Here is a 26,352-nt window from a genome sequence, read left to right as displayed (position 1 = left end):
ATTGCTTTAAGAAATGTTCAACTTTTAAGTTATAGCCTACAAGATTCACCTTTTTTAGCCAGTTTAATGTATCTAATTTAAGTCTAATCTTATTTTACTGAATGTTTGCTGACTTATAGGTCTACTTGAACACCTACGTTCCCTAAGTTATGGTTTTTAATTATGCCTTAAAATAATTTTACAGCATGCTTAACCTCAGCTTAATATTCTCTCTCTCTCTCTCTCTCTCTCTCTCTCTCTCTCTCTCTCTCTCTCTCTCTCTCTCTCTCTCTCTCTCTCTCTCTCTCTCTCTCTCTCTCTCTCTCTCTCTCTCTCTCTCTCTCTCTCTCTCTCTCTCTCTCTCTCTCTCTCTCTCTCTCTCTCTCTCTCTCTCTCTCTCTCTCTCTCTCTCTCTCTCTCACAAATGCATGCCTATAGTCTCTCTTTCACACATACGTCCACATGCCACAGACACTGACACACACACACACTCTTTAGGCCTGGAAATTTAATGAGCTCTCATTCATAACCCAGGCAGAGAAAGCTATATTCACCCTCCGATGCTTTATTGACTGATTTCATTTATTTGCCAGAGATGGATCGGAGGTGCGCAGGCCACATTCTCCGCGCAATGCATTGTGGCGGGTCAGTGTTCGCCTCTCTCGTCAGCGTGTGACAAATTAGCTAACGAGGAACGGCCTTCGCATTTCCACAAACTAATTAACCCGGCAGGTACTGAAACAAATTATAATATTTATGTAATATCATCCCGCATCTGTTTGCAAGTAGCACATCCGTATCATCTCTCTTTTCAGACGCATGCACGCGGTCACAAAAACAACCTGAACTCACTATTACGCGTTTAAAGATGCAGGAGAACAACTTATATTTTATCAACATTATTCCTGATTTTCAAACACTAACATGACCAGTTCCACTGCAGGTTGGTTGATTTCTAATTTCTTGATAATAATCTATAATTTGCGATGCTTCTTCACAGTTACGTTGTTTTTAACCTCATACAATGTGCCACAATGTTATAACTGAAACTTTGGCAATGTTGTCATTGCTATACATATGCAACAACGTTCTAACATTATGATTTAATTAGCAAATTGAATCAATGTAATGCTCATAATTTCAGCTAAATATACATCTTTTAGAATTGGATAAAAAAAATTATTTATAAATAAATAAAAGTTAATCCTACCGGTCCATTTGTGTAAGCGATATGAGCTCAAATATAGGCCTGTCTTATTTTGCGGTTTTGGGCTGAATCTAGGCAATGACTTATTTCAGGAGGTCTCGTACGCAGTCATTTTTGCGCCATATACATGATTGTAGCCGATTATTATCGCATTGCTCTGTTAGACAGACAGTGATGGCGCGCTCTTGGTATTGTATTTGGCTGAGTCCTGATTTCTCATCTATGAGGTCATAATGCCAAGAACCCAACAGCCAATCAGAGGGCGAGTTAATGTCAACTCCTGCAACGTCGCCAAATAGAGGAAATGTAGTGTTGGGAGAGATAATGACTCGATTTGAAAACACTTTAGAAATTTCCATAATAAGCCATTAGCTGACATTATATAATGCAGATCAATAGTTTATCTACATTTAAATGTTATTGTAATTACTAAAATAAAGGTTTGCGACATTTCTAACTAATTTGAAGTCTAACTAATTAGGCTATACGTCGTGTAATACAACAATATGTATTTTTACTACATTAAAGGTGAAGTGTTTCACAATCCTAAACGAGCGATTCACAAATAAGATATTTTTCTCCCACAGTGTCCCCAAGAACAACAGAAGATGCGAGCTGTCAATAATGACATATTGAAAATGATTTTATTCGTTAATTTACATTCAATCGTTATAAACATGTTCAGGAAACAAAACAGCCTTTAAGAAGAAGATCAAACATTTAAGAAATTTATATTGGTATAAGCACATACATGAACTTAGAACATATCACAAACTGACCGAATGGGAACAGGTTAAGAATGCTTTATCTACACAAAACATCCTATATAACAGCATATAACAAAGTCATACTTTTCTTTTAAATTACATTTCCCCGTTGTTGTTGTTGTTGTTGATGATGTTGTTTACCTTCGTCGACACATGCAGTCAAGTTTCTTAATTCTTTTGGAGATATTTTCCTTTCTTTCGTCCACCGTCTTAAAATTTAATCGAGTTCTCCCATAATAACAATAATAAGGATGATAATAAGAATAATATTAAAAACGTGTGCACCGTCGCTCGGCTTGTTTCTCTGAGATCAAATGCAAACAAATACATTTCAAAAGTGCAGATTGTTTTCTGTCCAGGGAGAAGACATTTGCGCACAGTTAAATTTTCAAAAATAAAATTAAAATAAATAAATAAATAAATAAATATGTTTTTTTTTTCAGCCTATGACGCTTTCGGTTTTATTTCCATCAGGAGCGCACACTTCATGTGTGGTGTGTTTACTAGAGGACAGTCGTATCCTTACACTTCCTTGTGCGTCACTTAGCCAGAAATGAAGGGTGGACGAGAAACAGGGGGTGAACAGCGCTCGAAATATTAGGTGAAACTCATGGACACTGTGTGCTCGAGCGCTTTGCGGCGCAGGGACGCGATACTCGTTCCTCTCCAGACGTCAGAGTCCGGGGAGCTACACAGCTGAGGCGAGCCGGTCACATTGTTGGGGCTAGAGAGCGACGCGGGCACCATACCGGGGAAGGTGGGTTGGTAGAGGTGGGACTGGAGACCGGAACCATTGGAGGACATGTTGGACAGGCTCATGGTGTTGTGCGGCGGTCCCGCGCCAAGACTGCACTGGGATAGAGACTGTGCCATGGCTTGTTGTCGGCCTAGGGAAGGTGGTAACTGCAGCTGTGAGACTCCCGGCATCCCAGCCGCCGCCCAGCGGGTGTCATTAGCGTGAAAAGAGCACAAGCTGTCTCCCATGGCTGCCGCGGCCGCCGCGGCGGAGGGGAATTGCGGTAGGCCGTGGTGGTGAGTGGGCAGCAAAGTGCCCGGAGCGCGGAACACGTTGGTGGTCTTCTTGCGCTTCTTCCATTTGGCCCGTCGGTTCTGAAACCAAACCTGCAAGAAGAGGGAACAAAAAAGAGCTCTCAAAATGCTGCTTACATTCCATTAGAAATGTGTTTAATGGCCTCCGAGATCTCCCAATGAGACAATGTGTGACTGTGATAAGAAAATAGTAACAAAAAGACAAATTCATCCTTATGTTCCGTATAAAACAAGACAATGCATCTTAAAACACAAGTGTGTGTGTGTGTGTGTGTGTGTGTGTGTGTGTGTGTGTGTGTGTGTGTGTGTGTGTGTGTGTTTAAAACAAGAACCAAAAGTTATTATAATGTCGCATTGTAGATTACTTAATAGCAATGTTGTGGCTTTTGAGTTCTTAAAAATATAGAGAATAAAACGGATGAAATAAAACGAATTGTTTTAAAGATGCCACCAAAAATGCACAAAATAATTATACTTTATACACCAGAAAAATATGATTATTTTGCATTCGTATGACACTTATACAATAGTTTATTTGTTACTATGTTATTAGTAATATCAAAATGAAGAAAAATATATAGTCAAACATGGATTATTTTTATTAAGATTTTTGTTTGTTTGTGTTTTGTTTCTCTGCTTGATAAACGTCTGGACACACAAAATTGCGCTATAAATGCTGACTGAAATTATAGGAATCATAATAGTTCGACCCTCCATTATTATGTGCTCGGTTTTAAAACACCAGCGCGTAAAAAGGCCCATGGTAAATGGCTCACACGGTGTTTATTTCCCGAGGTCCTTCGGGTTTATAGAGATCTCATGCGCGCTCACAATGATTAACGAGCAGATTCTGACCCAACGAAAGGGGAAGAAAAAATGTGAAGGGGTTCATATTAGATCCCCCGAATCCCACTCCACGCAGCCAGCCGTGAAATCCGGACTCAAATGCATTACACTTCAGAGGATAAAAGAAAATGCAATTCCTCATGCCATTAAAAAAAGACAGAGCAGCATCCGCGCGCAGGCCATTAAGACGTGCACGCTGACAGACCTATTTCACGAGACCGCAAAACAAACCAGTGTGTGGTTTCAGATGTGCTTACAGAAGATCACCGCGCGTTTCTTTTTTTATGCAAGTAAAATAGTTCCATCCGAGCTCAGGCCTGCTAATTATGATTATTATTATTTTACACAGAACAGTCTTACGCATTGGGTTTAATAAGCCTGTTAAGTTATAAATAATTCTGAAATTGGTTGATAATAATGGTCTTGATTTTATTGCACTATCAACTTGAAAAGCTATACATATATAATGAGCCTCTATACATCAGAGAGAGAGAGAGAGAGAGAGAGAGAGAGAGAGAGAGAGAGAGAGAGAGAGAGAGAGAGAGAGAGAGAGAGAGAGAGAGAGAGAGCGCTGGAATGCCGCGCGCGCTCGTTGATTCTTACATTTATCTCGCGGGTTCATTTACCGCTGCATTTGCGACTGACCACCAATCACAGGAGCAGCACGAGTCATAATCGTATCGAAGTGATTAAGATATCGGTGTGCTCCGATGGCTGAGATAACAATAATGGTACTGTAAAAGGAAAACGACCCGAACGACCAAATAATGAGAATCGCCTCATGTTTTAAATAGCTGCACAATCAAACGCAAAGGAAATGTTGATATAGAAACGTAATCGGAATCAAATACAAATAGGCCTAGTAATATGTAACAACAATATTAATTTTTATAATACAAAAACAAAATGAATTAAAAAATTTCTGATGGTGGTATTTTGGGGTGTGGAGGTGATAAACACGAGCCATACTCATGATTGGATATTCATATGGTTGGGATTAAAATGTTTGTGTTATTATTTTGTTTAAAATAATGTTTGCTTTAAAATATACAATAAAAGGAGAAAATAAATAAATAGGACATAGGCCTACTACTGTCGCATTTAAAAAAATATTTACGCTTAATATCAATATGAATTTAACAACAGTATCTCTTTATAACAGTATTTTCCATGCATTAATCTTGATGATAAAGCTCATTCGGAGATTTTTTCACGAGTTTGAAGAGTGTTTTCATAAACAACAATCTTACACGATTACTTTCATGTAGTTAGGGTAATTGTTTTTGCACGTTCTGTCGACAAACTTTAAATCTCTGCTCATCGTGTAAAAAACAGAATTGCAAATTCTCACCACTTTAAATTTAAAATAAATCAATTATATAAAATATATATAACAATATAAAAAAATTAAAAGCTGTATTTGGGTCTTTTTGGAAATAAGTTACACCGCGTAATCATTTCCTGCTGTTTGTATAGCCTTCGTATTTTTAAGAATATAAGATTAGTATTTGAATGACCTATATGATACATATTTAGCATGCATTATAAAATGCTTTATATATAATAAATATAATCAGAATAACGAAAAAGACGAGACTAAAATAGTTACTACAAATAATCACTATTTGTTTTTGTCGAATATATCTTGCTTTCGATGTATCTTTTTTATTTCAAACATAATAATTGCAGGCAGCTTACAATAACATCTTCTCTATGTATGGAAATACAATTTACACAATGTTAACACAATGTTACTGTCGATTCAACAATGATATTCACATTAATACAACAATCCGAAACCTGTGATGATCTCACCTGCACGCGTGATTCCGTCAAGCCGATCCGGAGCGCGAGCTCCTCCCGCATGAAGATGTCCGGATAGTGGGTTTTGGCGAAGCTGCGTTCCAGCTCGTTAAGCTGAGCCGGGGTAAAGCGAGTCCGGTGCCGTTTCTGTTTCTGACTCTGACTCTGCTGCCCGCCGGACTGGTTGGGGTTCTGTTGCTGCTGCTGTTGCTTCTCCTGTTCCTTACTGTTCACCACTACACCCGACGGATTGGATCCAGCACTGTTGATGTCGTCTCCGGGAAGAAGGGTGGCCCCTTCCACTGCATCGGAGACCGGGGCGAGTTCTCCGGGGTGTCCCGGGTCAGTCCCGCCGCCGCCCAGCCTGCATTTCAATGCCTCCCTGTGACCCAGAAGCTCGGCCGCGGCATCCTTCATCCCTGAAACAGAGAATCGGACAAAACCGAGTGAGCTCAAAACTAACACCAAGCATTGCTGAAAAAGAAACAAGTGTTAGTGCAGAATATCAAGCAAGCATTATATATTCTTATGCAAACATCTACCAATTGAAACTAGCATTACACACATAACGCGCAAATAATGGTAAAAATATATATTTTAACTCTAGCTCAGAACAACAACACAGCAGAATGACATCTTTAAAAAGAACTAATTCCATTAGATTCTCCTCAATATCTTGGAAAACGACTAAATCAAATTACTGCGTAATATAATAATAATGATTACTTCTCCAATGAATTAGCTCGTTTAAATCGAATTAAGATAAAATAAGAGACAAATTGTCAATTTTCACTGCTTGATTTAGATGAAAAGAGTCCTCCAGCTTACAGTAGAGTTGCAGACCGGAGTTTGGCGTTGATAACTCACCGAGGCGAGCATCCAGCAGGTCGGCGTGCGAAAGCATCGCGCACCGCTCCAGGGCGAAATGCTTTCCCAAAAAAATCTCTATGACTTTAAACTATTTAAAAAATATATATGGCCTAAATGAAAGCAAATTCGGTTTGTGGTTAAAAAGGAGGTTCCTTGCATTATAATGTCCTTTAGAGGAACTGGGAGGCGCTTAATAGTTGAATGAACCCATGAGCTCCTTCAAATAAGAGCCAATCAGCGTTGAAGCCTGGAGGTGTCAGATGCGCGAAGCCTCTCTTGCTGCCCTCCCAAGTTCATCTCTCCTCGTTTTTGATCCCGACTCCCAAATTATAACCTTTAAAATGACCTCTTTCAGAAAGCTCTTCGAGAAACTCCCTCATTCCCTCGGAATTGGTTTAATTGAGCGTGATGGCAGAATCATTGAGGGGCCCCTGATTATTTGAGGAGAAACAGCGAATTAAACTATTGTTATATAAACGTGTCATCCTTATCAAATCCATATGGTTTAGTAATGGCTTCCTAAAGTTTATTACTGGACTAAACGATTAAACCATGCTTTCTTTATTATATGAATTCGTTTATCACGCGCTTATATTAGATAGAAAAAAACGAAAAAAAAAAAAAAAAACGAGCAGGTTTCCAAATGAACCCCTCGCGTTTTAATTGTAAGGTTATTCTTGAATTCCCCGTCCTGAGATTTTCCACTTTTGGAAATTCATCGTTAGTGATAATTTCAAGTTTCCTCGTGAAAAAAAAAAAAATACTTTCGTGTCGAGCCATGTCCAACTCGCGCCTTTTGGAGACGAAGTGAACCTCTTCTAATGTTTCTAGTAGCCCGGGGCAGCCAACAACAAAGTTTAGATTAGCCATATATCTCAAACCAGGGTAATTTTCAACATCATTAGGCTTTTATGTAATTAGTGCCAAATCTATAAGCTTTTTATTACGATTATTAGCGGGATCAGTATAAATTAGGGCTGATTTAGTAGTGTTTAGGCCCGACTGTCACGGCGGGAGGAACTTGGAGTAAATGATATGTGAGCAAATTAGGTGCATAATTCGGTGGAAAGTCAAAGTCAGAAATGTGCTTCCAGAAACAGGGATACCCCCGCGAAGGGGAAAGGGGGGAGTACGAGGACTATCGCACCGAAATAGATACATTTAGACTTTATACACTCTACGCTGACAAATTGTATTCGTTGCATTGATTTTTCATCCAATTGCCCCAAATTAACTTGATTTATTTCATGCAAAGAACACTCAACTGCCAAAGAAGCCCGTTTAACCAATAAACGAACCTGCATTTACTCTAATTAACACAATAGCTTTTGTCACACATGGAACCGATGAAAAATATCAGACAACCAGTGCAAACAGACTCTAAGCAGATGTCAGTGGGATGCTTTAAAGAAGGCTACTCTTTTATTTGCAAGAGTGAATAGTGTCTTTTCACTGCGCACAAAGGACGCGTCCGAGCGAGAAACTTTCGACTCTTTTTTTTTTTTTTCCTTTTTTTTTTTTTTGACAAGCCACCAATCTGGTGTTAAGAACAAGAGTGCGCGCCTCCAGTCGCCGGGTCAGACGCGACTCTTGACTCGCCGGGGAAATGTATATGCCTCGCTGAAAATGAGGAAAGGAACAGAGTGCGGATTCAATTTGGAAACAATTGTTCTTGCGCTGCGTTTTGATATCCGAAATGTCAGAGAAGGCGAACGAGGCACCGGGCGAGTAATGGAAGATCTCGGGTTTGTGTTCATCTCACACTTTCCTTTTATCCAGGAAATAGACTGTTCTTTGTACGGGGCTCTTTTTTTTTGAATTGGGATGTGGATATGGCTTTATACCAGAGACGTAAATATAAATCGAACACGGTTCTGTTATTTGATCCTGTTGGAGTTGTAATAATCTTCATTCTACACCCTTAAAAAATAAAGGTTCCTCAATTGTTCAATTCAAAGAACCATTATTTTCAAGTGCCAGCTTGAGTTGTTTATATATGGTACTTTTTGAGATTAAAAACGTCGATCATATTATTCAAATGATTATTTCTGGTTCTAAGTGAAACCTTTATTTTTAAGAGTAGCCTATGTTTAAGATATCTAAAATTATGTGCATGCATGAACTAACACTTTTGTCATCGCTGCTCACGTGTAGCTATTTTTCCTCTCGTATCATATCTAGAAAAAAACAAAAAACAAATGCATTACCTCAACAATAATTTGAAATCATTACATTGTTTGGCCTGAAACACAGTTGCCGCGTGATTGATAGCGCGCTTCATTTTACGACTTTTCGATGGCTCGATCTTTTTATAGCTGTACAAACAGAAGTGAATCACTCTTCTGGAGAAGCACGGTCATATTTAACCGACTAAAAGTGCGACAGACGCCTAACGATGCTTATGAGTGAATGAAGGGCTGCCTGAACTTCATAGAAACATATAGGCTACAGTGTGCAATCTGAGACCCTCAATTAAAATTCCCATATCGTCTTGCTTGCTTTTGTCTTTATCCGGCTGTAAGAGGGGTTTTGTGCCTCGGATCAAGTGTTTTTTCCCCTAATAAATAAGTTTTAGATTGTTGCACACAAACAGAGCAAGGTCTGAAAACTGTCTGGCTGAAAACACATTGGCTTGCTCTAATGCAATTCATTCCGTCTGTTTACCTCGTAAAATGTACAGATTGAATTTCTGTACACCAATACCCGGCCTGCAGCCAGCAAGGGGATTTCAAGCTTTATTTGTGAAACGCGAAGCGAAGCAAAACATTTTATTAAATGCATTTGAGGGGGATGCACAACTGTTTCCTGACCTCACCGGTAATGAAAAAAAAAATTCTCTATAGGTCCTCTGAGCTACAGCTAAAGGTGGCGAGTACAAATAAAGTTCAAGAATCAACACTATAAAAACCTATCGAACAAAAAGCCATGCTAGCAGACGAGCACACTGATATAATACAAATCTATATTACTATATTTACTATGTGTACACTAATAATATACATTTAAATTGTTTATTATGGTTTGTATGCACACAAAACACTACAAATAATGTAAGTATGACGTATAAATCCACCACTAATAGTAATAATAATAATTGCATTAATAAAAAATTACAGAGCTCCTATAATTGAAAGTAATTGTACACTGTACAAAAATATATATGTTCGTGATCTATCACATTTTTTATTTTGTCAAATCAAATCAATTTAGTTTCAAATCAAATCAGTTTATGTTGATAAAAACAATGTCTTTCATTGTATTAACTAACATTTTTAATTTCAATGAACTCAGGTTATTTACTTGAAAATTATTGTTGGTTTAACTTAAAGAGCACGTTTCCCTTCAAATCTGATTTGATGCATTAAAAACTAACATTGTAACATTGTAGCTACAATAAATTGACAAAACAGTGTAAATCAGTGTAAAGTTAAAACAGACACATTTAACGGTTAAATATATATATAATAACAATAATTGATAATTGTATAATATATATTTATATATGAATTTATAATATATTATAAAGCTACTTTATTAATCCTTTGCGCACAGGGATTACAAAAGTTATGCATGGATGATACTGTGTGTGTGTGTGTGTGTGTGTGTGTGTAAGAGAGAGAGAGAGAGAGAGAGAGAGAGAGGGGGGGGGGGGGGTAATTTGGGAGGTGATTCAGAAGCAAAGCTGAGTTGCATCTCTCTCTCCCACAAGATAGCGTTAACAAGCTCGCATCAATCTTACACTGCATATAAATAAAAATAGACAAACAAACAAACTCGCGCCCTGCAAGTTAATGCGGCGCATCTGAGTGGAAAGTAGACATTTTCACGCGCTCTGGAGATGAGGAGTGACTTTTAATAAAATCACAAGAAAAACAAATGTAATTCTGAACGCGGTCTGGAGCTGAGAGGATTCTGCTCCCTCACTCCTCATTGTGGCGTGATTTTCAACGAGGCTTTTGTTAGACTGTCACCATCGTATGGCCTTCATATCCACCATCACATCTGTCCCACAAGGTAGCCTAGCCTACACTGACATATTTACACATTCCCACAGCCCGCATCATTTTCCTTACACCAAGATATAAACTCGTTAGTCAATTTGAGGACAAAATTACAGATTAATAATCATTAAATCGACAATTTGCACATATAAGGAAACTATTGTATAATAGCATAGGCTACAAAATAAAAAAAATATTAAAGCATATTATAACAAATAATTAATTAATTATAATAAATGAATGATTTAGGCCAACTTTATTTATGATAACATATAAAATCACCCAATTCACAGTCAACTTGTCGCGTTAAAAATGAAGTGGTGCGTGAAGAAAAGTTTTTATGCACCAATAAAGAAAGAAAAGACAGACGCACACCTCTGACTCCAATTAGCCTATTATTAAATTATAATATCAATAATATAGATACTGATTTATTCATACATAAAAAACAGTTTCAGTAACAACAATAGATTATTATTTTGCAGTTTTGGGGGAAATATTTTTTAAACCACTTTTCCATTCGAGGGCGTCCACAAAAGGACGTTTATTGGTATAATAGCCTATAACGAGTAGGCTACATTTTAGCTATTTTACCCCCAATGACGCGCAAATAGCCTACTGTTTGTTTTTTTGTTTGCTTGGGGACTAATGTTATAGGCTATACCCATTTAGCTCATACAAATGTCTCTGCATTTTTAGATGTTTTTTTTTTTAGTAGAAATGTTAGAAATTAGAAATGTTTTATTAGAAATGTTTACATAGCGATTTCAAGTCTGTCATTGCGGGCACATTCGGTCCACACAACAGGCGAAACCTGCTCCACCACACCCTTAGGCTACAGATGCGGCATAACGCCCTCTTTCTCCGCTCATGCAGTTCCACGCCGGAATGTGATTCACGGGGCGTCTATATTCACTCAATTAGAGAATTCTAAAGAGAAAATCGATCGTCCATCTGCAGAAATGCCAGTTTAACAAATTAGATTCTTGTTTCGTGCAGGTGATGCGGTGACAGTCGGGGGGATTAAAGGTAATAAGTTGTTGTGTTTTAGTTGGAGGAGGAGGAGGAGGAGGGGTGATGAAGAACCCCCACATCCATCAGGTGCTCGGTTCCTCCGGTCGCGCGAGCAGACTCAGGTAGCGCGCGCCCGCCGCCGCATCTCATGCTCCAATTAGAGGCGCTGCCCTCCGAACGGACTCGATTAGACCGTGATTTATCCGAAAGAAATATAATTATGGCTCCAAATAAAATAATCAGCATTGAAGAGCGATTTCCTTAACGAGATGGAGCGGTTGGGTGTCACGGAGTGGCGGCGCCTCATTAGCGCTATAATGAGGCTTCGGGGTGAACCCGATAATTATCGAAATCTGTAGAATGAAGACCAAGCCAAATGGAACCCGAATTCATCTGCTCCTTCGTCTTTCAAAAAAAACAAAACAACCTAAAACACATTTTAAAACACATCGAATTAGGCTGAACTATGCTATATTAGGTAGCCTATAGGCTACTTAGGAAATGCTATTCTGGGATGAACCAGATTTAAACCCATTCAATTATTTATGTCAGGGAGGAAACACCCCTTGAAAATGGACAAATTAATCACCACAGTGCAAACTTACAGGGAAACGCCTGGAGAAATAGATATTCCTTTTAGGCTATAGGCCTAGGCTTTTTTTCAGATTGCATATAAGATACGTATTTTGGAGAATTTACATAAGTTGCAAAATCTCGAATGACTCAAGTTTTTCCTTTAAGGAAAACGCTAGAGGGGACTTAATTGTTCTTAATATGCTTTCTTTAAACAAACAGCCAAAAGAAAGTTATCTTTTCATTTTAGATATAGGTATATGATCCCAAAAAGTATTTTAATCACACCCCAAAAATCCATTGATTTTTTTTAGTGGATCAATCATCTTTAGTTCAGTCAACTGATGCTCCACTAACTTTTGACAATCACAGTGTCCACGTTTTTGCTTTTATGAAAACATAAATTCTTATTCCGAATTAGTTCGCTTTAAAATTGAGATTATCTTTCTTAAAAGTAAAGTCACCTGGTTTGACATTTGGTTTTCTAGTGCAATGATATTCATACATTTTTAAATTTGACTTGAGTGTTTCAAATAGTATTTGGGATCACTGTAAAAAATTAAATCATTGAAATATTAAGTTATTATAAAGAACATATCTATAGACTGAAGAGTTTTCCCCTGTGCTATCTCTCAGTTCTGTCCAGATAGGTGTTTTGTTCAAGATTTATCCTGATAATGCAGACTGCAATATCTAAAACAGGGAAAAGAGTGATGCAATCTTTCCCAAAGGATCAGAAACAGGCGCTCCATTATCAAATATTCATAGCCTACACAAAATAAACCCAGAATTCAAATCATGTAATTATGTTCCACCGCAAAAATATATTTATGCACTCCATGTTTCTCCAGCTAATATGTCAAAGCACGTGCAGCTCAAGAGTCTCTGCTTGCATGAGAGAATCTGGCCAGCGGAGGTCAGTGTCCTTTCAGGAGAGCTGGAAATATGTTCTCATCATACATTCATTTTTTTCCTGCTATACCTGTCTCCCTCTGCATGCAGGAAAGCAAAAGCCTGTCCATCAGGTTCACATTCTGCATCAATTACTGCAGCCCTATGAGAAGGGAAACATATGGCATCTTATATGGTAACTCATGGCCTGCATTTTACATATTAATTAAGCTTAGTTAGTGCATTCTTATTGAGTGTCTTAAACAACACGCACCTTCAGCAGGAAAAATGCGAAAGGCTTAAATGAAATCAAAGACGCGTCACAATTTTTCCTTTCCCAGCAGGTGAAGATATAATCTAAAGGTAAAACAGTAATAGACTGGAGATACGGAATGGTTTGAAATAATAAAAAGAAACTTTATTTCATGAGTGTATATTTGATCACACAAGGCTTAGGGGAAACGGTGCTATTAAATTATGAATCAATACAAAAATCAATGAAATGCAAACATAATCAACCAGTAAACACATCGCCTTGCTTCAGAAGAAATGGAATGGAGAGTTGGGATGTCAGTGTACGTCAGTGTTCCTCACGGTCCATCATCCTTCCAGCTTGACCGACTCTAAAACTGTTCTGGCCTCCTTGAATTCTTCCGCTTCGGCCAGTTCCTCTTCTGTTTCCTGATGACAAACATGTTTTAAAGTCACTATCTGGAGTTTCTTCATAAATTGGAGTCATATTTTGTTTATCACAAATGATGCATCTTACAACTCTACAATTCAAAGCACTCTATGAACTGATCATAATTATACCTCATGTCACACACATATTTTCAAATAATAAAATTATGATTCATATCAAAATAACATGAACCAAACCTGATTTCTTGATGAACTCCATAATTTTAGTCATTAAATATATAATTAAGTATTATGGCCTGGTTTCACAGTGAGGGTTTAGAGATTAAGCCAGAATATATATCATTGCAATTTGCTTTCAGTTAAAACAGATCAAACATGTATTTTAGTCTAGGACTGGCTTAAGGCTTGTCTGTGAAATGGGGAAAAAGTTTTTAACAGCCTTAAAATGACACGAAATACATGCAAGTCTACAGAGAGGCTGAAAGAGTGGGAGTTTAAGTAGTAAATCAGATCACAGTAACACAATGAGAGAGACTAACTGCATCCCCAAATACAGCTAATCCACTCAGTGAACCTGTCAGATAATCACACACACAACCACACTCACACACGTAACACAGTGTGAAAATGTAATGGAGGCAGTGAGAGGAGTAGGTCATATCAATGCTAATCGATCGACGACGGTTTCTATGGAGGCCATTGCCGTGACAACATTACTAATGAACTGAAATGAGTGCAGCACAGGACTCGTGTGTGTGTGTGTGTGTGTGCGAAGCCGACAGTGAGCTGGTGCACCTGACAGAAAGTTTTACGCTGACACAAAAAAGCATTTGAAAAGTATTTTTATTGAAGCACATACAATGCCGTTTCAATGAGCTCTTTGAAATGCACCTGTGCTAGCTATCACAGATTTCCATTTCATCTGCCTGTTTTCTGTTCATTAATGTGATCCCTGTAACCCTCCATTTCCCCAAAGTGTCAACAAACAGGAAGTGGATAGCACGGTTTCCCCAGTACATATCTTTCTCACATACATAAACCTGCCATGTCACGATGCCCTGTGCTTAGCGCTGATACAAACACCCAACATGTACTGTCCTCCAGCTCTGACACTATTCCGTCTATGATTACCTTTTCTAGACAATATTAATTATTATAGTTATTACTTCTTTTTATGGCTAACCATTTTCAGGGCTAGCAATGCGAGAAGACAAACTGCTGGCAAAATGAGTCGCATCGAGAACATTTTCAAATGATTTGTTGTTAAAAAAAACCTTCAATTACGTATGATTCATTGGAATCATAAAAAAAAATAAAAATAACTGAGATACACCGGTTTAAAGAGTCAGCAAAGTCAATTTAGAGAAAAATCCAGTTAGGTTCCAAAACAAAATTACCTAGCAACCATCCCTTAAAATCCCTGGTAATAACACCACATTTGGCACACAAAACCAAGTCAAAACCAAATATCTAGAAGAAATATATATTCAACTTTTCCCCCCATGATATCACAATTGTTTGATAAACATTTATTTATTTAAGCATTAATAAACAGACAGCCTATATATTCAGACTGCACGGATGTAATATAATGTTACACATCAGATGATTTTCCCCAACATTTAACCAAACGTTTATTGGGATTATTTTAGCGTGAATACTCGCCAAGACAGATATTTTGAAATACTGTAGTTCTGTGTATATCGGGATTTCACGCTGTCTGAAAAGTGTCATTGGGGGAATCCGTCAGTCAGCATGAGTAAGATCGTTTTGTTTGAATATCACATTTCATTGGTTAAGACTCCAGATGCCATCGAGGATTCGCTATTAATATTCACAAAGTTGGAATACTGTGCTTTATAACGATACCAAACTTGTGCTGAGGGGAAGTGAGGGAAGCGAGCAGAGAAAAACTGCATTTTTCATGGACAAACCAAAAGTACTCCACTCAGAAAACACACAAATAAAGATACTTTTAATGTTTGATATCTATGTGGATCCCTAGACGAGGGCTTAATGAACTAGTTTTTGTGAAAACCTCAAAATCGACCAAAATTGATATTTTTTAGCTTTAGCTCGAAATTTGCCCATGGCCATTCCCACTTTGTTTGCCAACACGGGTCACACATGCATATACATTTTTGGTCAGGATGAAGACACATTTTAGCCACTGAAAAATGTCTAAAAATGGCATATGGTATATATAATGGGATACTATTCTGATTGTTCCAATCCAATCTGACTTCTGACCTGTAATGCTGGCTGAATCATAATCATACACTGTTTGTTCATTGGCCAGAGGAGAACTGACTGAGCCTGGGATATTTTTTTCTCCATTCTGCCACCTGATAGAGTTTTGGTTCCTTGCCAGTGTCATCTATTTCCACCTTTGTTGGTATTGGCTTGGCTTGCTTAGTTGGGGACATTACATTTAACATTTCATTAAATATTCAACGATAACATTGATCTGCCTGCATTGACACACACACACACACACACACACACACACATATATACAGTATATATATATATATATGCTGGACTGTAACTATTTTCTTCTGGGGAAAAAACTTTTTTGCATTATTTTCCTGTTATCTCTGTAAAGCTGCTTTGAAACAATCTATATTGTAAAAAGCGCAATATATATATACGTGACTTGACTATATAGGTAAGTGTTTTTCTTTGGTTTTCATCCAAAAATTAGGGCACAAATATGAACCGAGACTGCTACTTTAACAGAAAAAAGCAGCATGCACTTGAAACAATGTAGCTTAAATGAAAAGTAATGTAAATGCTGCTTTAAAATCCACATGTGGCAATGTTGTTGTTTCAGGTTGGTCAGGATTCTCAAACAAAAAGATTAAATATATTAAAAGCACCACTGAGTTCAAGACTTTTAGGAAGGACAACCCTAAAAGTGACTGTGTGTGTGTATTCTCACCAACAGTTGTTGTAGGTCAGCGTGGGCCATAGCTAAACGGCGATGGCAGTCTGGGATCATCATTCTTGCCTCTTGCAACACCTCCACCTGTTTATGGCATTGAAGAGATTTTACTAGCTTAATTCGATTACAAAAACAGAAGAAATATTTCACGTAAAAATACGCTTTAAAATTTAAATCCTCCCTGAGATTGAGAGAATGTTTGTATGTCTATTGCTTTAAGCATTTAAGGGAGCTCAATGGAAAAACCCAATGAGTTTTTCAAGTTATTGATCAGCAGCTGAAGGCCCCACAGACACTCAATGTCTAACACATGTACACTGTCATCAGATATGAAGATGAACTAATCAAGATCGGGATTTTGCCCTTTAAAACAAAGCTGTAAATGCATTCACTTCAGAGAGAAGGTGAAGAAAAGAAAGAGAGAGAGAGAGAGCATGGTCCACTACTCCTTGAGATCCTCTAAATTAGCAGCATGTGTTGTTAATTACAAAACTCCTCTAAAGTTACATAACGTCATTAATTTTGCATCAGCACATTAAAACTAACCCTGACCTCACCCACAGCGCTGCCACACTGACTGAATCAGCTCGGTCTCTTTAACCGTTACCAAAGCAGTTTCTTTTAAAGCAGAACAGCCATCTGGTACCAATGCTCAGATATCTACTCAGTCTGACGGCGACTTCTCTCCACAGTCGGGGGAATTTTCTACATCCTGGGTGCAAAATTAACTCTTGTCAAGCACTAAATGTGACTAAGTTTGACTTTGTATTATTGGCCAGTTGGATGGTAACTTTATTGGTAACATAATTAGCTTTAAATAAAGGTTACAGGATTCTTCTGATATCAATGATATGTACCATCACCAGTTTATCTAGGATGCCTACATTTTTTCATTAGTTTTCGTTGTTGACACATGGAATATTTCTCACATTAAGCCACCAAAGAAAGGGAAAAAAAAAGTGACCAACAAATCTCATATGAGGCACAATGAACTCATATGATGCACAATGAAGCACAATGAAAAATAAATATTTATGTCTCTGACTGGAGTTTTATAAAAGATTGAATATAAATATAAACATTTTGGTCCCCCAAACCTAGTACTTTTATCGTCCTCCGAATGAGTGAGTCTCATCAGGTTATGTTTTGTTCATTCTTCTTACCTGTTTCTTGATTACATACTCGTCTCCTGCCTCCGCCTTGAGACGCTCAATCTTCTCTTCCTGCTGCTTTGCCTCCTTTATGTACAAAACCTCCTCTTTGGCCAAACTGAGAGAAAAAGAGAGAGAGAAGGAGGGGGAGAGAGAGCACGCAAGAATGAGAATGGATAGCAAGTGGTGAGACAACCGACGCGGTCAGGAATTTACCGCCACAAAGTCAAACTATAGCGAACTTGCAATCACCCAAAATTCAAATAAGCCACTTACATGGGCTCAAAACCAGACAACCAACTTCTAATGCCCAGGGGTCTCATTTATAAAGCGTGCGTACGCACAAAACGGGGCTGGAAACGTACATAAGGCCAGTTTCCACGCAAAGGTTGTGATCTATAAAAAACAAACTTGACGGGAGAATGTGCGCACCTTTAAGCAAACTTTGAGTCGTGCGTACGCACATTCTGGAGACAAAGGGAATTGGCGACACCGATGGTGAGCTGGAGTTAAATGTCTTTTTGGTCACTTTTAGACCGAAAATCTAAAGCAAATTACAGCCTATGGGCTAAAGAAAGATAATAGCCTACAAATATAATTTCACTCACCAAGCCTATCACTTGAAGCCAATATCCATCCCTTCTTAAATGTCCGCGCTAGCGAGCGCGTTGGGCTGTTTAGTGAAACTGACGCACATATAGCCGATAATCTAACGGCAGATGAAGTAAAACCGTAAATCTTCATGAGTCCTAATAAATACAGTGCATGTTCTCAATAACAGTTTAAATAAATGAAAGAATGATTTAAACAATGTTTTACTTCTGATATAAACATTTAGATTAAATATGCCATTCTCATTAATGGAGTTAAACACTTAAACTACATTAAATCATTACTGAGAAGTTACACATATATATATATATATATATATATATTAAATAAATAGAATTATATATTTGCTGTGGATGCAATGCTTTTGAACACTTTCATGATAAGCAGATTGTCTGAGAAAATAGTTCCATGCAATGCACAACCATGTCTGTCTGTTTCCATTAAAAATATAAATTAATTAAAAATACTATTTGGGCAGTGGAAAAGATTGAGAAAATCTTTCTTTGATTTATTCATTCAAAAACAAGGCAAGGATATAGGCTACTAAAAAATAATAATAATAATTTATTGTGACACAGCACATCTGTATTTCACATTTTCCTAACGTCTTGTGCCTTAACATGGTATCACGTGGATGAATAATCATACACAAATGATATGCAGATGAGGATATGCATATTAAGTATGTATATTTTGGGGAGGAGACGCATGTGCGCACAATCTTCGGCTGACTGGGATTTATAAGGTGAATTCTGCGCAGGTTCTGGCGTACAAACGGTTTTATAAATCTAAATATTTTTTGGCGTACGCCAAAGGGCGCACGTGCACTTTTAGTAAGAATCATCCTACGCACAGTTTTATAAATGAGACCCCTGAAGTTTACTAATCTCTTTTTATAGTTGCATTTGTGACTTTACACAAATATGAAAAAAAAAATCAGGTATATTAGGTCCAAATATACATAATACAACAAAGATGACAACTGAGATGTAGACAATTGTGTTGAAATTGAACAAAAACACTACTGTTCAAACATTTGGGGTCCTAAAATTTTTTAAAGAAATTAATATTTTTAATCAGCAAGAATATATTAAATTCATATTAGAATGATTTCTGAAGGATCATATGACACTGAAGACTTTATCACAGGAATAAAGTGCATTTAAAAATATATTCAAATAGAAATTGTTATTTTAATTTGTAATAATATTTCACAATATTTTTGTTTTTACTGTATTTTTAATACAGTAGTTTTAATAGATAAAACACCTCATAGCACAATACAAGATTTCAGTCATCCTCAAGTCTATATAAATCACTAGTTAGCACTGTTAACGTTAAAACATAAACTGGTAAAACACACATCATTAACAAACTTCTGAATCCCAGCATAATTTAACCCCATGAAAAGCACATCCTACTGTAAACAGTCTCTACTTCCAGCATTTCCTAACTCCCAATTCTCTCTTCCTTAATGATTATCTACTGTCAGTCTCAGATATGCTTGTTAGCCACAGTGCTAAACTGCACCAGGTACACCCTGATCGCTACGCTAATCTGTCTTTTAACTGCATCTGTCTCCCTCTCGCTCGCACACACTCGCAAAAACACTGTACTGCCCCTACTAGGATTAATTGATCATCAATTTAGTCCCTAATTTGGACTAAGTCAGGTGGCAAATGGGCCACTTTTGCTTGATTGTTAGTGAAAACGCAGTGCGAGTACATTGATAAATTTTGATTATTTATCAATTATGGCCAAATGAACTAAACGCACTGAATAAATTCACGGCCTGATTGCTGTAATGGAGTTTGAAAATATCACTATTGATAATGATTCTAGCTAATAGCTGCTTTCCGTCTGCGGCCTGCTCGCTTGTCGGGACGACATGGCGTTGCGGAATTCATTTTTCATAAAATCAGCTGTGTATGTGTGTGTGTTAGACAGCAAGAAAAAGAGAGAGAGAGCACGAGATGCTTCTCCATTAATAAAACATACTGCCAGCCCGAGCCGCGTGCCAAAAGAGTCGCCTCCGCTTGCGACAATGTGTCATATTTTACGTCAATTACGCCAGTTTTAACAGGCTTCAATCACAACGTTCTGGTGTGATTCTCCACATATGCTCAAGGCAAGGCTTTCTCTGACACGTCCACAAAAAATTAGACCACGGGAAAAGGAATGGGGGTGCAACCAGCGAGGAAGCCGGAGGGGTGGAAAGATCGGGGTGTAGCATAATTCTAATAAAAGTGAGGGACAGGCTAATGAAAAAGTGTCATGCTGATGTTAATTTCTTGTATCTGCAGGGTGATGTGCGAGCTGCTTATAGCAGGGGCGGAGCTGGGCAGCTGTAAATGGGGCTGCCAGGGCTGCTTCCTTCAGCTTAATGGAAAAAGCATCTCTCTGGAAAATAGAGAAAAGAATTAGACTCGACACACACATTCTCTTCCCTCTAATACTGTATTTTTGAGGCGGCGGGCCGGCGGCGAGACCCAGTGACAAAAGCAAATTACGTCTGTCATTTTATTAAGTGCATCCGCTGAGCTAGGCCAGAAAACACAGACTGGAATACATCACCAAAAAGAAGAAGAAGAAGAAGAAAGGAAAAAAGAAAATGGCAAGTGAAGGGTAGAAAGGGATGGTGGAAGACGGAGAAGACGGCGAGATGCAAAATCGTCTGGCAGTTTGTTCAGACCAACGCCGTCCAGGTGTCAAGACCAAGATGAAGAGAAAATTCTGTAGAAATAGCTCATTTCTTCATCGAATGAATATATTGGTAGTAAAATGGTGAAAAGTGGATGTTTTGTAAAAAACAAAAAATTTGCGCTAAATGCTTAAAGGAGTGGTTCGCTTTTAAAAAAAACTTTTGATGAAAATTTACTGATAAATTTACTTTTGCTCTGATAATTTGCTGAAGTCATTTGGTTCATTCAACAAACGAAATGAACGAACTGACTCAGAAAAAAAGATTTGTTCATTTTGATGAACGAGTTCGAACAGGATTGTCACGACCGTGTATCACAGAACAGAGCAAGGCGAGCATTTGAGCTTATAAAACTTAAACTTTATTATTTTATTTTTTTTAATGAGTGATCGTTTCGTTTGATAAGACCCGTATTCATCGTCTGGAATCGTTTAAAGCCCGTTGAACAGTTTGCACTGAAACTGTCTTTTGGACCTCGAACCGTTTGGTGCCCATTGAAGTCCATTATATGAAGAAAAATCCTGGAATGTTTTCATCAAAAACCTTAATTTCTTTTCGACTGAAGAAAGACATGGACATCTTGGATGACATGGGGGTGAGTAAATTATCAACAAAAGTTTTTTTTTTTTTAAAGTGAACTACTCCTTTAAGAATGCGGCTGAGCAGAGAACCCTACTGTGCTAGCAACATTTGGCATGAAATTCTGACCACTACATAGGGTATTTCAGAAACCCTCTTGAGGCTTTTGAAAACGTGGGATGTCGCCAATTGAGAGGGGCTTGACCTGGAGGTTGTAATTAACTGACATTACAAGCATCCACGTGTACGTGTACTACAGGCAGCACAAGGTCTTAAAGCACTGGCACGTCACCTAAGGCTACATCTACATTAATCCAGCATTTCGTTTCAAACCGCTCTCCCTCAACACTGGCGTTTTCCAAAAGTTTCTCATCCACACTGAAACGTCGGAAAACGAAAAACTCACCTTACTGCACATGCGTAAACCCTCACAAAGGCTTACTGAGATCATACAGACGTAACGAGACATGATAAAGTTATCTCTAATCAAAATCAGATCGAGAATCGAATTGAGATCTTGTGAATCCGAATCAAATAGGGATATCTGTATTGATACCCAGCCCTAAATAATACAGGTGGTTAAACATTACGTTATGAATCAGAGATCATCATGAGCGGTGTCCTCTGGCCTGTTTATATATTGTCCAGACCATTTTGAGATTTTTAATGTTGCCCCATTCCTAAAATCTTATGAGAGCCTTGTCAATAGTAAATGCTAGGGCTGTCAAACGATTAATCACATGCATCCAAAATAAAAGTTTGTGTTTACATAATATATGTGGGTGCACTGAGTAAAATTATATATATATATATATATATATATATATATATATAAATACACACACATGCTTGTATACATTTAAGAAATATTTTCATGTATATACTGTAAATATATATAATTATATAATTTATATTATATATAAATATTTTATATATAAATAATATTTTTTCTTAAATATACATGCATGTGTGTGTATTTATATATACAAAATAATTATACACAGTGCACCCACATATATTATGTAAACGCAAACTTTTATTTTGGATGCGATTAATGACGATTAATCGTTTGACAGACCTAGTAAATGCAGTTTTCATTTAAGGCAAATTTCCCACTCAAACTATAAAATTTCATTCAAAAAGCATTTGATCAGTTCTAGCATTCCTCGAAAATCGAACTCAAGACCTTGGCGTTGCAAGTTTTGAGTTTCGAGTTTTGAAATTCTGCAATTTTGTCAGAAGTCTGTCACTAAAACAAAGTAAATGCTCCATATTCTGAATTTACACACAAACGGACAGGACAATGTATTTCAACATCAAAACTGATATTCTATACATGTCCTATATTGACCGAATCAGCAATAACGCTTTCCATATATACATCAGTGTTTATTGAAAAACAAGTTACATAGAGGCCAAGCTCAGAGCAAACATACAAACTGACTTGAAATGAGTAAACCAGGAGACCATCAAGAAGCCCACACCTCACAGCTCTGACAAATGAAGAAATGCAATTCAGCAATACAGCGTTCAAAGGTGGACAAAATCAATTATCTGACCTGGAGCTGGAGCCCCGGTCTGAGTGAACCACAGAGGCCTGCGCTCGCATGGGGAGAGAAATCGGAGAGAAATCTATAGGACCTAAAGACCCAGCTGAAAGAAAACAAAGCAACTCGCACCGCTCTAATCGATACGAAGGCTGGACCGTCCACACCGAGAGCCAAAAACAGATGGGAAATCCAGAAGAAACATGTCTCGGAGACACGAACGATGTGTCTGCCATCGCTGGGCCTAACAGCGGGAATGTTCCATCATAAAACCATCAATTGACACCAACGGTGCCGATGCAATAAGCAAATTCAGCATAAATGAACTCAGACAGCAAGACGTGATTGGTCCCTCATGTGAACATCAGCAGAGTTTGACAGGCCAAACATTCGGTTCTTATCGCGGCACGGCTCATTACGATGTTGTCTCCTGTGTTGGCATGGTGTGCGAGTTGTTTCCTAACCCTCTCACTTTCTCAATCCCACTGAGAATCATTCGCACACTTCCATTACCAGCCCTATCAAACAGGCCCATCTCAATCAGGCCCTCATCTGGTCAATCAATGCAAACAGCAGTCAGGTGGGGATTGCAGGGAAGAGCAGAGAAAGGGAGGGGATGAAGAGAGGATGAGGCAAGAACAGAGACACTCGCTGAACACAAATGACCAACTTTAATACGAGTCTAACGTTCGTTAAGTGAATGTTAGACTCTTCGATCTTACTGAGGACTGCATAAATAAGCCATGTCAATGTGATCATATGTCATATCTGATGTTATAAAGATTGTACTTTGCATGTTCACTTCAAAAATATAATAAAAACGTATATATATATATATAAAACCCTGGATCACAATACCAGTCACACATCCCATGGCAACAGCCAACAATACATTATTGGTCAAAATTATCGATTTTCCTTTTATGCCAAAGATCATGTTCCATGAAGATATTTTGTAAATGTCCTATGTACATATATATATATATATATATATATAACATTTATTTTGTGAGTGAATGCAGCAGAATCGCAAACATAAATCGACAACTTTCAAGGCATTTTTCTCAATGTTTCGATTTTTTTTGCACCATCAGATTCCAGATTTTTAAATAGTTGTATCTCTGCCAAATATTGTCCTAACAAACCATATATTCAGATGGTGTATAAATCTGATGTGTGTGTGCATTTAGCATGTATTTTTATTTTATTTTTTTACATAATTTCTTTAATTTAACATGAAAATATGAAGAGTTCAGATGCAAAAGCCTCTAAGTGCCATTTGAAATTTTCTTCTAGAATGATCATTTTTATCAAGCTTGTATGTTTAAGTTCAGTAATTTCACTTAAATTGCAATGAAGATAACCTATTAATTGTCATTTAAGTGAAATTACTGAACCTGAATATAAGCTTGATAAAAAATGTATCATTCTAGAAGAAAATTTCAAATGGCACTTAGAGGCTTTTGCATCTGAACTCTTCATATGTTCATAGATGTACAACATATTATCTAAAAATATAATTTATATATATTATTCATTTATATGTATGTGTGTGTGTGTCTGTGTGTATATATATATATATATAACAAAAATGCTGTAAAATAATTTGATCAACAAATCAAGGTGTTTATGATTACGATAATTAATTAAAATAATATGATGGTTTGCAATATCAAGTAGGACAACGGACAGTTTTCTTTAATTATGGTCTAAACACACATGCGTGCTTGATAAGGTACAGAAAAGTCTATTATACTTGGCATTAACGCAACCTCAATAATTCTTCATTCAATAACGTTATCTCATTTTGAATTCTAACTTAACTTACTTAGGCTAATTAGTCTATTGGCCTCATAACAATCAAATACAAACTAACAAATAACTAACACAAACTCTTATGAAATGCACATTATTCGTAGTTTACACGGTATCTAAAGTGACAGGAGAATTGAACTTGACATCTGGACAATGCTATAACACCTGTCAGAGCACCGGGCTCTATTTAAAGCCTATGCCGCAGAGGCCTCTCATCTGCGGCGTACGCCTGTAGAGTGGCGCGGTGAACCTGCGGCCTTTACGTCGCACATAAAAAAATCTGATTATTCCGCCTTCTTACCGTTTAACCACACCGGTCTTGATTTTTATTTGTCGTATTCTTGGATCCGCCATGGTCCGTGTTGTTTGAAGTAGTACAAACGTAAAGAAACGGGGATAAATATGTTAGTACTTAGTAATAAGAGAAGCGCGCAGCTGAGATTAGCCTGATAGCACAGTGACACACCAACACACAGCAGAAAGTGCGCGCATGCGTAGATAAAGCAGCGCATGTGACAGCAGTTCAAAGATTAAAAAAAGGGAAAAAAGGGCACATGTATTTGTTTCGTTATTTTATTTTAGGCTACATTTAATAACATTTATATACAAAAGGTGATAAAAAAAATACTACACTAAAAGTAGACTTAGAGGTGTCAATTGATATATTATGATTTTTTGATTGTGCAATGGGACAGGCAAAGGAGAAGGCTATATGCAAACATCTCAGTTATTGAAGTTAGTACCATGAAATATTTAAAGGTATCATAGTATTAAATGGTATAATCCGTTTTTTTTCCTGCTAATGATTATTACGCAATCTGTTATTTTCATATTAGCCTACATAGCCTAGCCTAAATCATGTCGCTATAGTTGAATTAAACATTTAACTGACCTATAGGCCTATGCAAAAAAACAAACAAAAAAAAAAATCTGTTTTACGGCATAAATTACATTTTTGGCCTGTCTTAATTAGCCTATATATGTGGGTTATAGGCTTAAATAATAATAGGCTAGGCTATATAGCCTATAATAATAATAAATGAATGTATATTATTTGACTTTAATTCTTGCTGTTGCTTCGGTCAGTGATGTGCCTGGGCTGGACTGTGGTCTCCGTGTGATCTACTCCTCACAGCCAGTGGAAGCAGAGTGGACATCATAGACACCTCGATTGCCGGAGGTAATGCTTTCGACTGGAGCAGGTAAAGTGAGATATGTCACACGTGTCAGGAGTTGTCAAACTGCAGACAACGCGCCGGGAATGATGAATGTCATCTCCACCGGAGCCCACGAGCAGAGATGCCGGTCCTCCGTCACCCTGGTAACCTAGAAAGACTGCACGCGAACAGGACTGTCCGGT

The 26,352-nt window shown here is 37.7% G+C and overlaps 2 protein-coding genes across 5 annotated transcripts; both read right to left on the bottom strand.

The window, feature by feature from the left end:
• Positions 1-1,802: 1,802 nt before the first annotated feature.
• Positions 1,803-13,414, bottom strand: otpa (orthopedia homeobox a). Of its 4 annotated transcripts, none has more exons than XM_039681765.2 (4): positions 13,276-13,414; positions 13,093-13,164; positions 5,665-6,071; positions 1,803-3,075 (listed from the first exon to the last, which is right to left on the bottom strand). In XM_039681765.2, the coding sequence occupies exons 2-4, from the start codon at positions 13,148-13,150 to the stop codon at positions 2,551-2,553; spliced, it is 990 nt and encodes a 329-aa protein (XP_039537699.1). In that variant the 5' UTR covers positions 13,151-13,164; positions 13,276-13,414; the 3' UTR covers positions 1,803-2,550. The 4 variants fall into 4 exon arrangements, with proteins under 4 accessions (XP_039537699.1, XP_039537698.1, XP_039537697.1 ...); XM_039681764.2 differs by having other exon boundaries at positions 13,305-13,390; XM_039681763.2 differs by lacking the exons at positions 13,093-13,164; positions 13,276-13,414 and adding an exon at positions 6,481-10,132.
• On the bottom strand, positions 13,395-25,481 carry tbca (tubulin cofactor a). Its single transcript, XM_039681767.2, has 4 exons — positions 25,294-25,481; positions 17,751-17,856; positions 16,585-16,671; positions 13,395-13,682 (listed from the first exon to the last, which is right to left on the bottom strand). Exons 1-4 carry the CDS (start codon positions 25,344-25,346, stop codon positions 13,602-13,604), a joined length of 327 nt encoding a protein of 108 aa, XP_039537701.1. The 5' UTR covers positions 25,347-25,481; the 3' UTR covers positions 13,395-13,601.
• Positions 25,482-26,352: the final 871 nt, after the last annotated feature.

The sequence above is a fragment of the Pimephales promelas genome, chromosome 19, assembly GCF_988280905.1.
Source record: "Pimephales promelas chromosome 19, fPimPro1.hap1.1, whole genome shotgun sequence".
Classification (NCBI taxonomy): domain Eukaryota; kingdom Metazoa; phylum Chordata; class Actinopteri; order Cypriniformes; family Leuciscidae; genus Pimephales; species Pimephales promelas.
This window is presented reverse-complemented; position numbering and strand designations above follow the sequence as displayed.

Excerpts from the sequence above, each read along its gene's own strand:
- otpa (XM_039681763.2), bottom strand. The coding sequence starts at position 6,556 with ATGCTTTCGCACGCCGACCTGCTGGATGCTCGCCTCGGTGAGTTATCA. Across the intron at positions 6,072-6,480 it reads CTCCGGTCTGCAACTCTACT|GGATGAAGGATGCCGCGGCC; the intron begins GTAAGCTGGAGG and ends TCTCTGTTTCAG. Across the intron at positions 3,076-5,664 it reads TGACGGAATCACGCGTGCAG|GTTTGGTTTCAGAACCGACG; the intron begins GTGAGATCATCA and ends CTCTTCTTGCAG.
- tbca (XM_039681767.2), bottom strand. The coding sequence starts at position 25,346 with ATGGCGGATCCAAGAATACGACAAATAAAAATCAAGACCGGTGTGGTT. Across the intron at positions 17,857-25,293 it reads AAGACCGGTGTGGTTAAACG|TTTGGCCAAAGAGGAGGTTT; the intron begins GTAAGAAGGCGG and ends TTTTTCTCTCAG. Across the intron at positions 13,683-16,584 it reads CTGACCTACAACAACTGTTG|GAAACAGAAGAGGAACTGGC; the intron begins GTGAGAATACAC and ends GTTTGTCATCAG.